This window comes from Mustela nivalis (assembly GCF_964662115.1).
Source record: "Mustela nivalis genome assembly, contig: HAP1_SCAFFOLD_860, whole genome shotgun sequence".
Lineage (NCBI taxonomy): Eukaryota > Metazoa > Chordata > Mammalia > Carnivora > Mustelidae > Mustela > Mustela nivalis.
In genome coordinates, this window is record NW_028135804.1 from 249291 (window position 1) to 266462 (window position 17172).

General features: G+C 58.9%; 1 protein-coding gene across 1 annotated transcript in view; it reads right to left on the bottom strand.

The window, feature by feature from the left end:
* Positions 1 to 4958: 4958 nt before the first annotated feature.
* Positions 4959 to 17172, bottom strand: part of LOC309857538 (uncharacterized protein) — a 36517-nt gene continuing 24303 nt past the window's right edge. The window contains exons 4-6 of the mRNA XM_082750273.1: positions 15029 to 15117; positions 5521 to 5618; positions 4959 to 5217 (exon numbers count right to left, since the gene is read on the bottom strand). Coding sequence (XP_082606399.1) covers positions 5108 to 5217; positions 5521 to 5618; positions 15029 to 15117 — 297 coding nt within the window. The 3' untranslated portion in view covers positions 4959 to 5107. The remainder of the gene's footprint in view (positions 5218 to 5520; positions 5619 to 15028; positions 15118 to 17172) is intronic.

Sequence of the window (17172 nt, forward strand, 5' to 3'; positions counted from 1 at the left end):
CAACGACCCCGAGATCATGACCTGAGCCAAAATCAAGAGCTGGACACTGAACAGACTGAGACACCCAGGCACCCCCCAGAGGCAACTTTAGATCCTTATCAGTGACCCTGAGCCAGCATGTATCACCCTCAAAGTCACCCCACCCTGGACTCTGCAAACTGCTTCTCTGTTCACTAGGTGGCTGGGAGCTGAACTCTGTTGCATGAGCTATGGACACGTATACACTCATTCACATGCAGAGACGATCACACTCACAGGCAGACACACATGATCACATACGTACACACACGACCCACATGCTCACTTGGAGATACACGTGTACATGTACACACATGTCCCCATGCACTAACACACAGACACAAACACACGGGTATGTGCATGTTCACGCTCACACACACATGATCAAAGTCACACACACCGGCACCTACTCAGAGGTCTGTCCAGCTCCACAATACAGACAGGAGGGTGGGTCTTGTGGGCATCCTGAAGGCTGCGGAGGCCCCTCCCTCCAGAGCCCAGGCTTTGTTCCCCCATCTGTGCTGCCTTTAATGCTCTCAGGTTTAAACCCCCTTGGCTGGAGGACAGCTGGACAGTCAGTGCTCACTCTCAGGTGAGTCCTTCTGTCCCGGGTGACCCGTTTGGCCGGGTCAATGCCCTCCAGGAGACCCACGCCTGCTGCCTTGGGAAGTTGTTCATTTGGGCTTCACGATGGGAGGAAGCTGAACAATCATAAGAATGCGTTTCTGCAAATTTTGGATTTACCTAAAGACACAAGCATGTGCCTATTAGGCATGGGGGAAATTATCAGCGAATGTTTTAAAAGAACCAATAAAAAGGAAAATATCATTGCTCGTTGTTTTTTATGGATCCTAATGTTTCTTTCTTTTTTGTTTTCTAATGGAAACATCAACAAACTCCCCTCCTAGATGCCGGCCACTAACTGACACAGTCAGCACACGGTAATGCAGGCACGCGGGTACCCGCCTGTCATAATTCATCTTCAAAACTGAAATTGGCCCAACAAAGAGCACAAAATCACTGCAAAGAGCAGATTCAATAAAAAACCGATTTCACTCTCTTTTCCAAAGCAACAAGCCGGGGACGGGAGCTCTTAAGTACATATCAGGTCGCTTCTCCGATTGCCACTCCCACCCCAATTTGATGAATTCTCAGCTATTTACTGAGGACCTACTCCACTGGAATCATTAGTTAGGTACTGGAGGAAAGCAAAGTTTGAGGCAAATTCCCCATGGCCAGGAAGCACAGTCAGGTGGGGAAGGAGATAAGTTACACTGTTATGAAAGCCCCAGAAGAGAGGCAGTGTGGGTGACTCCTGCCAGGGAATCAGGGAGGGCTTTATGGAGGAGGTGGCATTTACACGTGATGGAGAGGCAGGAAGAGGGTGGGCAGGAGCTCAGACTAGCACGGGGGCAGATTTAGCGGAGTGCAGGGGGTAGTGCGGGAGCGTGCAGAAAGGCAGGTGGAAGGTCCCTGATTGTGGAAGAAGCAGGTGTTGAAATTTGTAGGTGAAACCTGAGCCCCCTTCCCCTCCTACGGTATGGTAGGACAGCAACCTGCCCCCTGCCAGGCCCTGGGTGGTCCAGCTCCCTTGGCTGCAGGCCTGCCCCCAGGAGCCCAGAAGGGCAATGCAAAGGACTCAGCCAATGCTGCTAATCAGAGGAGGCGGGGGCGGGGGGGGGCCTGGGGGGGCTGTCACTGGGGTCACTGCTCACATGGGGCACAGGCCCCACAGTCAACCCCACAGCAGATGGCTCCCGGCGCTTCCAAGGCAAAAGGTTTTGGAGCATTTACTGTTCAGTGATTCTCTCCACCTCTGCTGCTGACATTCCCCTCCTTGAATGTTCGAATGTGCCAGGAAGAGACACTGAAGAGAAATGTTCAGGGGCACAGGAGGGAAATGCTAATGAGAGCCACAAAGCAGAATCCCAGGGAAGGGGAAGTCTCCTGAAGGAGTGGCAACCTGGTTGCTCCCTAACAGGGAAGTCAATTTGGTGACTGGGCAAGAGACTGTCAGAAAAGCGGGGCCCGGGGAACAGAGGCCGGGTGGCAGCCAAGGGTGGTGGGAAGGAGACCCACGCTGGTGCAGGTCTGCTCGCCCGCCGGCCATCCAGACCTCCAAGGGGTATTTGCTAACAGACCGACTGACTGTGGGGAAACTAGGGGTCACAGCTTCTCTGCAGGGGAAGGCAGGTGCTGCTGGGACCTTTCCGTCTCGGAGGATCTTGGCAACATGTGGAATGTGTCCCTCAGGAACGCCCCACCTACACCTGTGGCTCTCACCTGTCTGGGGCAGAAACCCGGACTTGGGGGATCTGGGAGATATTTGCCCTTTCCCTCCCCATGCACATTCCACCTGTTGCCCACTCCGTGTGTCCCCTCTGCTTCTCCTGCGTTTCTCTGCTCCCCCTACCCCACCCAACGACCCCATGGTTTCCTCTGGGACAGACTGAATCTCCAGTTTGGAGGATTCACTGCCTCATTCTAGATCTTATTTCTCAGCCTTCCCCCAGCCCCATGCCCCTCCCAAGACCCCCAGCCCCATCCCCCCACCCCACAGCCCCTCCCCCCAGCCCTTGCCCAGGCACCACAGCCCCTCCCCCCCACCCCACAGCCCTTTTCCCAGGCACCACAGCCCCTCCCCCATCCCCAGAGCCCTTCCCAGGCACCAAAGCCCCACCCCTGGCCCCATGCCCTTCCCAGGCCCTCAGCCCCTCCCCCCACCCCACAGCCCTTCCCCCCAGCCCTTGCCCAGGCACCACAGCCCCTCCACCCCACCCTAAAGCCCTTTCCCAGGCACCACAGCCCCTCCCCCATCCCCAGAGCCCCAAGGCCAGGCCCTGCTCCCTCCCTGCCCTTGGGAGGGAGGTGCACCATGGTGGTCCACATGGGTGGACCATGTGACCTGTCTGGGCTAATGAGCTATTCTTGATGCAATGCCTCCGGAGGCTTGCCACGTCCTTGTGCCCTGGAGTTGGGCAAGCTTTCATTCCTGGGATCCCCCAAGAAGGTTATGCACCAGGCAGAGGCGTCACTTCAGATATGGCCTCTGCAGAAAGCTGAGGAAAAGACCCAAGTCTATTCAGGAGCCTAAAGAATGCCCCGCTCGCCCGCCCCAGAATGAGGGTAGCCCAGATCAGCTGTAGCGAGGTGAACCCGCAGAGCCCTGGTCATGAGAAGAAATAGCCTTTGTCTCAAGTCACGGAGGGTCGGATGCTTTGTTACATGGCGTGGCTGCTCTGTTTGCGGGCTGGTGCAACCCTGGTCATCCAAGCTCCCCCCCTTCCTCCTTAAGCCCAACTGTCATAGGGATGCTCGCTGTAGCAGGAAAGACTTCCCCATGAGAGAGATTCTGACTTTCTTCCAGAGGCTTATTCCTTAGTTCACGTGCCAACATACGGAGATCCATGCTCAGCCTTAGCAGGGGCGACAAGAGGCAAGAGCGGGGTGGTTCTGCAGGAGGCTGAGACATACGCCCTTTCTTCGAGAGTGAGAGAGCAGGGCCAGAAGCCAGCAATCACATGGCAGGGTACCGGCCAAGTTTCTGACCCAAGAGCAGACCACGGGGAGACAAAGTCATCATTCTGCAGATGCCCGTGTTTCTTCTTAAAGACAAATTATCTCTATTTTTTAAAAAAATCCCCAGTAATTACGAGTATCCCTTCTTCTGCACACACCGCATGAGCCAGTGAGGAACTGGAATGCAACACAGCCTTCCCATATGTCAGTACCAGTTACGCCTTCTTTTAAAGCGTGTTCTGTGCATCCTTCTGGAAGGAGGTGAATGAAATGTTCTTGTAAATGGACAAACGATTCACGGGATCATGACTACTTCTCACCAGCTGCATCAATTCTAGGCAGCGATGGGACTTGGTGAGATATTATTTACAACTTGTTAAAAACACTCCTTGAGACACTTCGGGCCTTGTTTGGTCCTGGTGAGCTCAGCTGCACGTGGCTGGGATGGCAGTCGGCCGAAACTGGTCCTCCCGGCACACCCACGCTGCCTGGGCCCAGAGGAACTGCATGCCGGCATGGGGAGGTTTCTGGAACTCTTTCCTCTGAGAGGGAGGACGGGGAAGCCTGAGACATGCACGGGACTTTACTGGGCCATCAACGAGGCATTCGATCAGGCATCGATCCAAGTGACATTCTGTCTGGTGATGGGGTCACAGCTACACAGGGCAAAGGACAAACACACAGTCCTGCTCTCAGGTTGCCTATGGTCTCACAGAGATACGGTTCCCCGTCTATTAGGTAGTCTTCAGGAAAGAAATGACCTGGCTTGCCTGTCCCTTAATCTCCTCCTCCGTCAAATTATGAAAATGAAAATGGTCATCACATCCCAGGACGGTGGGGACAGCCATGTCAGCCAACACATGTCCACCATACCCCCTTGTTCCCTGAGAGGACCCTGAGCTTGTTGGGGCGGCCATGCTTCCTGATGATGGCTCACCTTCTCAGGCTCCCTGCGGCCACGTGGGCCACGCGCCCCGGTTCCTGTCCGTGAGCACAGATAGAAATTTTGGTGAGCGCATTCCTTTCTGAGTAAAAGGACAAAGTTTCGCGAGAGACGCTGCTCATTTGCCTTCTCTCCAGAAACACCTGAATGGAACCTCTGACCACGTGGGACCAAGGGGACAGTGACGGGCTGGAGGGGCCTTGGGCTCCGGACGTGCTCCTGGGCACCTGTCAGCCGTGTTCTACTTAGTTCCAGACAGCTCTTGCTTCAGCAGCTGTCTCACGGGTGAACGTGCTCTGGACAGTGTGAGCCCACAGACTGCAAGGTGTGCAGGAAGTACTCCTTGGGGCCGCACTGTGTGGTTACTGATGCCGTGAGCACCCAGGACGGTGGCGTGGTGAGCGGGTGCGGACGCCAGATGCTTCACGGGGTCTGCAGTCCCAGCCAGTGCCACGGGCTCTGAGCCTCAGAGGTCTTTCCAGGCGGACCCCTCTGCTCCTCCCAGCTGTCCTGCCCTCCACGGGGCTTCTACATTGGCCGTTCCAGGAGGATCCAAGCCGGAGCCCTGGCTTCCGTCCTGCACGAATCGTCCGCCTCGCTTATTTCCAATGGGGGTCTGCTCCCAGCTCACTCCCAGATGAGAACCTCCCGGAGGGACCCCTCACCATCAGTAGCCCCTTGACGTTCCCGTCCTTCGGGCCCGAGTGCCGACACTGCCACGGACATTTCAGCAAGGCCTGGGGAGACACAAAACATACCTCACTTTCAAAAATTCAATCCTAAGAAAAAAAAAAGAACCATGCAATGTTTGCTTTTTTACTGTGATATATTCTTGTTAACTTCAATATAAAAATGTTTTAACTTCCCTGCTGATGGAAAGAATTAATTGTATTCGAGGAAGATGCTGGGTGTTCAGCCGCAGTTTTGCGCGCCCCCTCAGAGGGCGTTCGGGAGCTCCCTGTCCTGTCGTCCATGGGACGTGGGTGCCCTCCTGTGACCCCTTGTTCCACACACCGTCCCGTCCTCATGGAGCGTCGTACCTCCCTGGCCACTGGCAAACTCCCGGGTGTGCTCCCGTCTGAGAGAGCCCAGCAGGCCGGCTGTGCTAACCGCTTCGGCCTCTGGTCCCACCACACACCTGTCAAGCACAGGGAACATTCTGTTCATCGTGGAAGGCTTCCAGTTACTCGTGTGTGACCAACGATCCCCACACCTAGAGACCCCTCCTCCCGAGGGGGACAGGTGCCCCAGGAGCAAGCGGGCACCAGCTGCCTGGACGCGCCTCGGTACCACAAGCGGGGAGGCGTGAGGACAAAGAGAGCGTCTGAGAACGGATGTGCCGGCCGGTGACGTCCCCACGCACCCTCGCAAGCCGTCTCTGCCCCGCACCCGAGTGTGGAGGTTGAGGCTGGGGCAGGAGGGCAGGGAGGGACCTGCTTGCTGCTGGGAGGGACCCGGCACGGAGGGACCCGTCTCCCGCTCCCCGTCCCTGGTATTTCTTATCCCCAACCCCACACGGGAAACAGAGTGCTTGGTGTTCATTCTGAGCGCAGGTCAGTGGTCTGTACAGGAAACCGGGATGGGCTCTGGTGTTGGCCACATCCCCCCAGAGCCACTTCTGTGTCTCCCACTCTCAGGGGCCCAGCAGAACAAGGGGGGCTCTAGGTGTCTCCCCCAAGCCCCTCCCCTCGGCCCTCTGGAGGGGCAGGCTGCCCTCCGGGATCTGTCCATGGCTGTGGGCTAAGTGTCCGAGGTCTAACAGCCCCTCGTCTGCCATTAAGAGCTCCGTTATGGGAGCCTTCATAGCAGGTGTCATTGAACAGACATTAAGACCCAACTGGCCATGGTTAAGGGGACCATTAGCACATGCCTGATGTTTGCCCTGACAAAGGGTGACCCAGCCAAGCACTCATGTGATAATGGGCTGGGAAACACTCCCTGGGGCGAAGAAACAGGATGGGGGGGGCCGGAAGGGCACGCCCTGCCTGGGGCCCTCAGAGCATCTGAGGACTCTAAGTCAGCCTCGCCCTGGCCTCCCTGGGTCTCTGGCGCTCGACCAAGGAGGTGGGGACCGCTGCCTGCCCCACCAGCCAGAGCATGCTCCGGGGAAGCCTGCCTTGTGACGGCAGGACAAAGGGTCACGCTGCCTCAGTTTCCCCTGAGCTGACGGGTCTTTGGGAGCCGAGACCAGCGTCAAAGCGAGCTGAGCTCATTTATGCTTCTGTGGGTCTGAAGGGGGCAGGCCCGTCAGGGCACCGACACCCCACCTCCAGCAGAACTGTGCATCCGCATAGGTGGCCGGCCCCACCAACCCACTCTCCCACCTGCAGCCTTCCATGACCAGGAGGCGGCGCAGTGTGGGGTGCAGATGGGCGCTTTGGGTTCAGGTCTCCCTGGGTTCGACGCCCAGCTCTGCCCCCTGCGAGTCAGGCTCCTCTTTTCTGTTCCCTTGGGGCGCTGCGCATACCATCCCTCTGGCCGCCCAGTTCCCTCTGCTCTGTGTTCATGCCTGCACCTGCTGGAGAGTGGAGAGCCCAGGGTCTCCTGGACCCTGCCACTCCCCAAGGGAGCAGACACCCCCTAAATCACGTTCCATCCATGAAGGTCCTTCCCCTGGGCCACGCCCGATGGCGAGCACAGCCGGAGACTATCCGCAAAGCCACCAACCTGCCCGCTGACCAGACCTTGAGCCCCCACCTGCGTACCCAGCCCCGGCCATGCGCTCAGCTCACTCCTGCCATGCTTTCTGCTCCCAGCGCCCCAGGTACCACTTCCTCCTACCTGCTCCTCCTCCTCCCCTTTCTGAGCCCTTCCCTGCCCCCACCCTGCCTCCTCCCAGGCGGTCCCTCCCCCTGAACCTATGGCTCCCCATAGCCTCTATGTCCCTCAGCCTGTAGGCCCCTTCTGCGGGGCACGTGCCTTCAGGAACCTGCCTCGGGCAGCCGGGTCCTCCTCCTCCTCTCTCTCTGCCATGTGCTGTGGTGACCAGCAGTGTATGTGAACGTGCTCTTGCCAGACTCATCCCAGCCCTAACTGAACGTCAGGTGCACTCTACCCGCCCGCTGAGCCAGTCCCAGGGCTGCGCCCTGCCGAAGGGGTGGGAAGGTCAGCACACCTCGTGCCGGGCCTGTAACCTTGCACACTTAGCCCCCAGCCACGGACAGCCTATACTCCCCCTGCCTGGAGTGCAGGGTACTCCCACGGGCCGCGGCCAGCCAAGCCCGCAGTGTTTCCCGTGGGTCATCCAGCCCCTCTCACGTGCACAAGTGCCTCCTCTAAGATTTCTCGTTCCCCGTGAGTGGTGGCGCTTTTACTCTTAGGACCGCGCTCACTGCGTCAGACATCGCGGTCCGGAAGGGGCTGAACAGTGGCTGCTAGAGAGGCACGTCTGCGTTCGCGACTCTGCAACCTGTGGCGGATACCTTTAACGGGTCTTGCCTAATGTAAATAAACGAAGGATCTCAACATGAGACGGTCCTGGATCATCCCCCAACCCAGACACAAGCGTCCTTTCCAGATACACACACACAGGACAGGACACACGGACACAGAGACAGATGGAGGGACGCAGCCATAACCACGGACCCTGGGGCCACAGCGGCTGTGCAGGGCCAGACAGACCCTGCCTCAGAGCCTGGCCTGAGTGGCTGCTGTGGCCTCGCCTCGCGCATGGACATACGGCCCCCCCGGACACTGATTCCGGATGCCCCACGGACACTTAAGGGGCAGCGGGCAGCTTGTTAGAGTCTCGTGGGTACTGAGGGGCTGAGTCCCAGCCTCCCCGTGAAATGGGGGGGGTAGTTGGTAAAAACAACCGTTTGCCCCTTGGGTTGCTCTGGACTTAAGGGTGTAGAAGAATGGACCCATGGACAGCAGGGAGGGCCCACGTGGGACACAGCATGTGCGTGGAAGGCACCTGCTGTAACAGTCCGTCTGCGGGGTCCCCAGCTCAAGCGCTCTGGTCTCCGGGGTCTCCGGGCTCACACGCTCTGGTCTGAGGGATTCCCCTTCTCATGCACTGTGGTCTGCAGGTTCACCCAGTCTCGTGCTCTTGTCTGTGAGGTCTCCCGCTCATGCACTCTGGTGTGCGGGGTATCCTGGGCTCCCGGTCTCTGGTCTGTAGGGACCCTGGCTCACCCGTACTGATCTGCAGAGTCCTCTGCTCATGAGCCCTGGTCTAGTGGGTCCACTGCTCACATGATCGAGTCTGTAAGGTCTCCGGCTCGTAAGCTCTGGTCCGCGAGGTCTCCCCGACTCTGCACTCTGGTCTGCGGAATTTCCGTGGCTCATGCGCTCTGGTCTGTGGGGTCTCCCCCTCACGCACCCTGGTCTGCAGCACCTCCCTGCCTTGGGCGCTCTGGACTGTGGGGTCCCCTGCTCACGAACCCTGGTCTGTGGGGGTCTCCTGCTAACGCACTCTCATCTGTGGGGTCTCCCCAGCTCTCGTGCTCTAGTCTGGGGGGTCTCCCCAGCTCTACACTCTGGTCTATGGGGTCTCCCCAGCTCATAAGCTCTAGTCGGCAGGGTCTCCCCAGCTCACTCACTCTGGTCTGCGGGGTCTGCCCCTCATGCACTCTGTGTCCACCCCGCCACACAGCATGTGTTTCCCAGCCACCACACTGCTGACACTCCCTGCTGAGAGGCTGTCCTGGGCTCTGTAAGATTTGAGTGGTGTCCTTCCACTGCATTCGCCCCGGCTTGGCTCCCTGTCATGCGGAACGACCCTGGCTCACTCTGGCCCAGGTTGGGAGACACCGCTGCCCTGGTGGAGAATAGCCTACTAGGTGGAGGGGCCAGGACTTCAGAACCTGGTGCTCCTGAGTGCAGTGGGCTTGAGATGCAGGCAGGGGTGCCGGGTGGAGCACTGGAGCCAGCAGATGGTTAGCAAAGGCCCTGGGGTGGGCAGGCCATGCAGGCGGTACACAGACAGGGACCCGGATCGCCCTGGACAGTGGCACCAGCTGCACGGTGACTGCAGGTGCTTCGTGAAGCTGCGATGTGACGGGAGCCATCTGCCCGTCACGGGGTTGGCTGCCCCGTGGCTGTTCCTGCTGTTCCAGCCAGCTGAGTAAACCCTTAATGGGATGCGGGACAAAACATCTCTTCACGGGGCTGCAAAGCCTCCCAATCAACTCTTCAAATAAGAGTCACACGCCCAGGATGGGGGTGGGAGTGTGCAGTGTGATTTGGAGCAGTGTCTCTGCCAGGGCTGAGATTTCTGTCGTGGTGATAGAGGTTCCTAAAGACCCGGGTCCCCCCGGCCTGGGATGACGATACTGGCTGTTTACAGACAAAGCTGAATTGGAAAAAGAGAGACCACGCTTGGGGAATGTCACTTCATTTTCCTTTCCTGTGACTGCGGTCCAATCCACGGCGGTGCCAGCCCCTCCCCGCGGAGCTCCAGGGTGGCCCTTTCCCCCTCACCTGTCCTCTGCCTAGAAACTGAGGGGAAGAAGCACGAAGTCCCTCAGACTCTGGAGGTCTGAGCCCATGCGACTCTGCCCTTTGCTGCTGTGTGACTTCAGGCCATGCGAGCCTGGCCCACCTTTCTGAACAGGACAAGGGTGGCCATGATGATACCACGCCTGCTTACTAGTGGCTTATTCCAGAGCCCACAGGAGTCACGATAGCACTCTGAGGGCGTGTTCTTACTACTCCCATCTTACAAAAGAGAGAGAGGCTTCGAGAGGTCAGACAGTTTGCCAAGGCCAAGCACCTCATCAGGGCCACCCTGTGTGGTTGTTCCGGTTGTGTACTGCAAAAAGGAGCTCCACCTAGGGCGACAGTTACACTGCCGATGAATGCTGACGTCCAAGACAGCATGAAGAGGGCACAGGGCTCCCAGCGTGGCACTGGGCATGTCCGAGAACGATTTCCTTCATGACCCACCCACACGCCCATGCCCGGATCCCCATGCAGGAGCACAGGAGCTCACGCTCCCTCTTGGCCTGACACCTGCTGTGGAGCAGACCCTGAGTCAGCTCTGGCTGCCTGGCTGGAGGATGGAGCAGGTGCATGCTGGTGTCCATGAGACTGGGAGCCCAAGGGAACAGCAGGTGGACGTGGGGCACCAAGCAGGACCCTGCCCAAGGACCAGGACCACAAACACTGCTCTCTAGCAGTCGGGAGGGTAGACATCCCAAGGCAACCTTGCTGGCTGGACCCAGGAATCACAGGGCTAGCCTCCCTGGCCTGACCTGTTTCATGCCTTTTCCAACCTGCCCTTCTGCGCCCCAGGATCTCAGGATGGCCCAAAGACAGAAGGGAGCCTCACATGAGGCCTGTCCTCCAGGGCCCGGGTGGGTCCCACCTGCTTGCTCAGTGAGGAGCATGGGAGGGGCGTCAGCTCTCACCAGGCCTCGAGATTTCTGTAGGTGGATGTGTCCCTAAATGTTCCCTGACTCCTGCCCAACATGTTCCTCTGGTGCTTCAGCAACCCCTCCGAACCGCCCTCCAGCAAGCATGTCGGGCTCCAACTGCAGCACGATGTGCGAGTTCTCCACACACCATGCTGCACCACACGGGACGGGGACTTCATGCCAGCGGCCTCTGTCAGTACTGTGCACGACACACTCTTCCCTTTGTACGACTGCCACTGATGATGAAGTCCTTGAGACTGTGCTAGGGTCACCTCCACCAGGAAGCCCTCTCTGATTACTCAGGAGTCGCCCTGAAGATTCTCACCCTCTCTATGTCACATGGCAGTCCTCAGCTCCGTGGCCTGTGCCCAGGGGCCTGCACTCCCCTCTGTCATGACGTGTACCACTCTTGGTGCTCACCTTCTCCACCAGAATTTGATCTTTTCCACGCTGTGGACTCTATCAGCAGGGACTTGACCAACTGAGAAAAGCTTTCTCAAGGTCTGGTGTGGACCAGAGCCAGGGACTCACAAGTCCTTGTGACTCTGCTAAGTCGGGAGCTCCTCACCAGGCCACCGCCAGCAATGTCCGAGGCTCCCCATCCCCCGCACCTCTGGCCCCCCTTCTGGTCCTGAGCTTATCTGGGACAGGGCAGCTCCTCACAGACGTGCTCTCAAACCCTCCAGCAGGCGCCGAATGCTACCCATTCTTCCCAGGGATACCGTGAGCGTTCCTGTGCCAGGACGGAGCATGCGAGAATCTGATGTGACACGCTCGCCATCCTCAGAGAAGGTTCTGACCAGTGAGGAATGGGCTGCAAGGCAAACCACTGGAACAAGACGTGTTTGCATTGGGTCGAGCAAAGCGCTGTGCAACGCGGTCCTGAGACGGGCTGGCCCTACATGGAGGAGAAGGGGTTGGCTCTGGCCGAGAACAGCGCACGCGAGTTTGGTCCCAAACTGCACAGCACCAGAGCGCCTGACCAGCCCTCCATGCGTCACGCAGGATGCAGGGAAGAGGGATATCCAGAAGAGCCCAGCCCTGGAAGAAAGGCATCTTCACCGCCTGGACAAGGGACCTAGAATTTGCCCTGCATGCGACAGGTGCCAGGACAGTCCCGTACTTCATAGAGACACCACCTTCTTGGGACCTGAGCCAGCGCCCCAGCAGCTGATGCCTTGCTGGCTCTGAGCTCCTCCGGCAGCAGAAAGGACAGACAACCAGGAAGGCCCAGGAGGTGGGAGACCGGGGGCAGCTGTCCTTCTGATGGGGATGTCCTCTTCTTGGCCAGAACCTTCTGCAGCCCTCAAAGCAGGAGCTCATCAAGGAACAGACAGAGTGACCGGGCCATGGACACCTCCTGGATCCTGGGAGCATGCTCAGGTCCGGGCGAGATGGCGCAGAGGTCAGAGAGAACATGGCCTCACTGGGTCGAGGATGCGGCCCTTCCTTCCAAGGAAGCCTCGGTCTCCACATCCAAACCATCTGAACAGCTTCCCAGGCTTGTGGTCGGGATGCAGCCCTCGAGCACGGAGGGAGGGACGAAGGAATCAGATGCTGCCAGGCCTCTCCCCCAGCACCATGCACGCCATCCCCAGGACCGACCGGGGAGCCCCAGGCCAGGGCAAGCTCCTGCCCTGGACATGAGGACCTGGGCCCAGCCCTGGGGAAGCAGGACGGAGAGGAAGACTACGTTCTTGGTGCTGGTCCTGCCGGCCTGCTGGTCATCCCCTCAGGACCAAGGGGCAAGAAAGAGCAAAAGACAGAGTTCTCATCCCCAGGGATTCTCAGTCCACACAGCAAGAAAGACCCAAAGGAGCACCCCAGCTCATGGCCCCAAAGCCACTGGAATGTCACAGTGTCTAGCCCCTCCTTGGTTCTCCTGCACGAGTGGGAGACACAGCTCCTCTGAGAGACCCCCCGCGTCCATGGCGATGCTCCCTTCCCGCATCCATGGCGACGCTCCCTTGCCTGTGATCCTCCACACCCGTCTGAGCTGGGCCTGCAGCCCAAACCATGCAAAGATCAGCTTTTTCTCAAAACAAGGAGTTCCCTGAGGCCGGTGGCTTTGTCAAGCCCCAGGCATGGCCTGCAGCAGGTGCACAGTCCCTAGTCCTGAACTGCAGAAACACGTGCCATTAGGCCACCATAGAAGCTCATGCGGTGGGTGCGCCACCTGCCCTAGATCCTTCCAAGCTGCTCTCTGAGATGCAGGACCTTAGCACCTGGATGAGCAAAGATCACTGACAGTCTTTGCCCAATGGAGGACCCTCCTTTCTCAGGGAAGTAGGTCCTTGGTGGCCAGTCACATCCCCTGGTCAAACCATGGGGCAACCGCTCCCTGAGCACAGCTGATGCACCCCCACCCCCACCAGGCACCCTGGAGTGTAGGACATGTACGGGCTGGGGCGAGCCTCCAGCGCTGGAGGCCAGTGGGTGACCAGCACACAAAGGCTCTGGGGGCGTCCAGGAGTGGGCAGCCCACAAGAACCATTCCCCCGGTCTCATGGAAACTGTCCACGTGGCGGAGAACCTCGTGAGGCCAGCCCGTGATGGTCCGCCAGCGAAGGAATTAGTTTAAGTCTGATGTCTGCTCTTCATTCCAGGAGACGGAAACTGGGACCGCACGGTGGAAAGCTATTTCTGAACACTCAGAGTGGATGGTGGCTTCCAGTCCACTGCCATCCACGTCACCCTGAGGTCACGGTCAGCACCGAGACGCACTGCTCACAGCCCGTCTCCCTCTTGAACTAGAGGCAGGCTCTCATGCCTCTAACGGGTTTCCCGCGGCCACCGGGAAAAGTCACCACACGCTCTCTTGTAGCTCTGGAGTCACGAGGTCTAAATTCGGGGCCGTGCTCCCCAGACAAGTGTGTTCTCTTGTCTCCGAGGAGTCCAGACACAACTGTGCCCTTGCCCCTTGGGCCCTCCTCCACCTCCAGCAGCGCCTGCAATCCTCTACCTGCTTCCCTCGCTCCCGGTCTGTCTCTTCCACACACAAGCCCACACACAGCAACATATACACGTGTGCACACACATGCCTCTGCTTCCCTTGTCTCACCTCATCTGAGGCAGACCCACCTGCCCCCACGTAGGAAGCTCCTCACACGGAGCTGGTGTGTGGCCCAACAATCCAGGATCACCCCACCCCCAGTGAGAACCTTGAACCAGTCACATCGGCGAAGCCCCTCCTGCAAGGGGATGTCACACATTCCCAGCTTGGGGGCAGCAGGACGTGGCATCTTCTGGAGGCCGGGACCCCACCTGGCCCAAGCCCCGGCCAGCTCCTCAGGTGCAGCTTCTAAAGCCCCTCGGGCCTTGGCCTGACCACCCCCCACCCCAGACAGAAGCCTATCTGTGTGGCTCTGAGCAGTGTGCCACCCCCGCCGCCCGGCCCTCAGTTTCCCGTGTGTGCAGGGCCATGGGCTTCCAGTTCTGCCATCCAGCCGCAAGACCGCTTGGCACATAGGCTGAGCAGGGAGGGCCCGGCCGTTCGCTAGCAGCACGGCAGTGAGGACACCTGTGTCCAGAGAGAGAAGCCACTCACCTAGGACCCAGTCATGGAACGTGAAGAAGTCCCTCAGCTTGCGTGTTCTAATTGAATCAGCACAGATTTAACTCGGGTGTGACGTTCAGAACATGACCCATAAAAACATCCACCAGTGCTGCTCTACGGGGCCTCCCGGAGGAAAGATGCCCTCGGGGGGTTCAGGAAAGGGCCACCTGGCTGGGGCTGTTAGCCGGAGGCTGGGAAGGGCTGGCGGGAAGCGTGTGAGGAAGGATCTACGACAGGCCAGAAGATGTCACCCTCCCACCTGGACGTCCCGAAGCAGAGGACGGGGTGTAGCGAGGGTGACCAAGCTGGCCACGGGTCTGAGGCTCAGTGTTCTTGGCTCCAAGATGCCTGTGCCCCTCAGCATGGCTCTGAGATGGGTTGAAGGCAAACCCCTCGTGCTGATCGGCCAGCAACAACCTCCAACGACAAGTGTCCACTAGACCTCCTGACCTCCGTCTGACCAGCCTTCGCCCAACCCCAGAAACACTCTTACTGGTTCCCACTCTGCTAGTGAGGAAAAAGCCCTCCTAATAAAAGCTCCTCACTAATAACAAGAATCCTCTCTTGTGGAAATTTGGCACACATTCTTCAACAACAAAAAGGAAAACAGGATGTATGCTTTGCAGCACTTACCAGCCCTGAGAAGGAGACGTGGTAGACTCTGACTCATTTTTCCAACCACGCTGGGGAACGGAGATGCTGTCAATGTGAGCGTGAAGGAGCTGTGGGGACAGAAGTTAGAGATGAAGTCCGTGAGAGTCTAACAGATGTTATTTTTGGAACTGGATGTGGGGCAGCAGATAGAACCATCCCTGCTGGGGCTGTGAAGGTCACACCTGTGCTAGGACACCAGGGGCCCCAGTGTCAGAAGCAGAGCTTCCAAGGGCCAGGACCTCCCCATCCCTCACATGGAGGATTTCCTCTAAGAACACCTCCATCCTCACATGAGGGTCCATGTCCACACAGGACGGATGAGAAAGGCTGACACAGAGAGGAGCTTGTGGGAATGGGGACAGAGGTTCAAGCCACCGGCCAAACGTGGCACGTAGCCACCAGGTAAAGCGGCGTGTGGTGCCAGGAAGGTGCCATCAGACGTCCTGGCAGAGAGGATTGGAGAGACCACCTCCCCTGCGGACGCAGGGTGTGGGCAGGAGGCCAGGGTCACCTGTGTACTGGACTTCCAACTCCTGAGGGCTGGCTACAATCTGTCTTGTCCATGCCTCTGTGCCCCATGCAGAGAAACGGGCCCAGCAGAGAGCAGGTCCTCACAACATGGTAGCTGGCTGAAGGAACCATGAATGAGTGAGTTCCTAAGCACACGGCGCTGAACCAGCTCAGAGCTGGGCCCTCGGGACTCCAGCGCACTCTGCTGGGGGATCACCCAAGCCAGGCCGCCTCGAGGACCCCCCCAACCAGCTGCCCTCTACGCAGACTCCTCTGGCTTCTCTGGGACTCCTTTACTCAGCCCTCCCTGATGGCCGGCTGGCCACGAGGTGGGACACAACCCAATGCAGGGGCTCCCGGGGTTCCCCGGACGGCTCCCTCCCAGCCCCGCAGACTTTTGGCCACCAAGCCCTCCTCATTCCACCTTCCATCCTCCTTCTGCCTTACAGCTAGCTCCCTCCGTCTCGGCCGGGCCTGCATCCTGCCCTGCGTCCTGGCCCTCTGGCCAGGGGGCCCGACCCGCCTCTGCTGCACTAACAAGCAAGCCCCATTCCAGAGCCTGTGGTACCATCACTGTCACCCGAGGCAACCACAGTACGGCCACTCTCCCAACACAGGGCCCAGCATTCAGGGAGGGGAAGTCCCGTCTGAGATACTGCGTTTTCACGGTAGAAAGAGAAGCCAAGCCAGGAGTGGAAAAACTCAGTGCCTCCGGGATGGTGCCATAGCTGGTCCCCAAGTGTCTGATGCCCCTCCCTCCATAAGACGGAGTTAAGGGCCCCACTCTAGGTGAGTGGGACTGCGGGCCCGCTGCAGCCAGCAAATGTCTGCCCGGGTTTCCTGGGATCCCTAGGGTGTGGCTGCAGGGTCCCCAGGCAGCGTGCTGGCCTCCACCTGTGCCCACAGGGCTCTATCTCCACCGTCTGGGTGACCTGGACATCCACCACGGGAGGATGGGGTGCAGGGCATTGCCTGAACCCTACACCAGCAACGGGCGCAGAAATGTGTGCAGAGAGGCGGGACAGCAGGCCTGCGGCGAGGTTGGGAAATACGGCTCACCCCCCAGTAGACTGCCGCCTGGGAGTGGAAGACCGGGATCTAGGTGATGCCTGTGTCCCCAGCAGAGGGGGGCTCCCCAACGACCCCTTCAGTCTCCCCTCACAGCACCCCTTCCCCTGCCTCTCACCTCAGGACACACAGTCAACCTGCCAGATCAGGTACATAGACTTATCACAAACCCATGTCAAAGGCAGCACACCTTCCCTGTAAAACCTGCTGTGGCTCCCCGTTCCAGTCGCCCAATGCGGCTCCAGCATCTGGGGGCTAGGAACCAAAGGCTCAGGTCATCTCCCGTGAGTGTGGATTGACGGTGCAGGGACACATGCACAGCGGCCCTCTGCTGGCCGGCAGGGGTCGGGAGCTCTCCTACACGCTGGGCAGACATCCAGCAGGCAGAGCCTGCTGTCTGTCCTCCCCGAGGGCCTCTCTTTACAGGTGGCCCCTCCCCCCAGCAGCATGGGGGCAGGATTGCAGGGAAGTGGGAGCATGGGATGGACCCTCAGGGGTCAGCCCTGAACAACACAGTGTCACTTCTGGCACATTCTTCACATCCA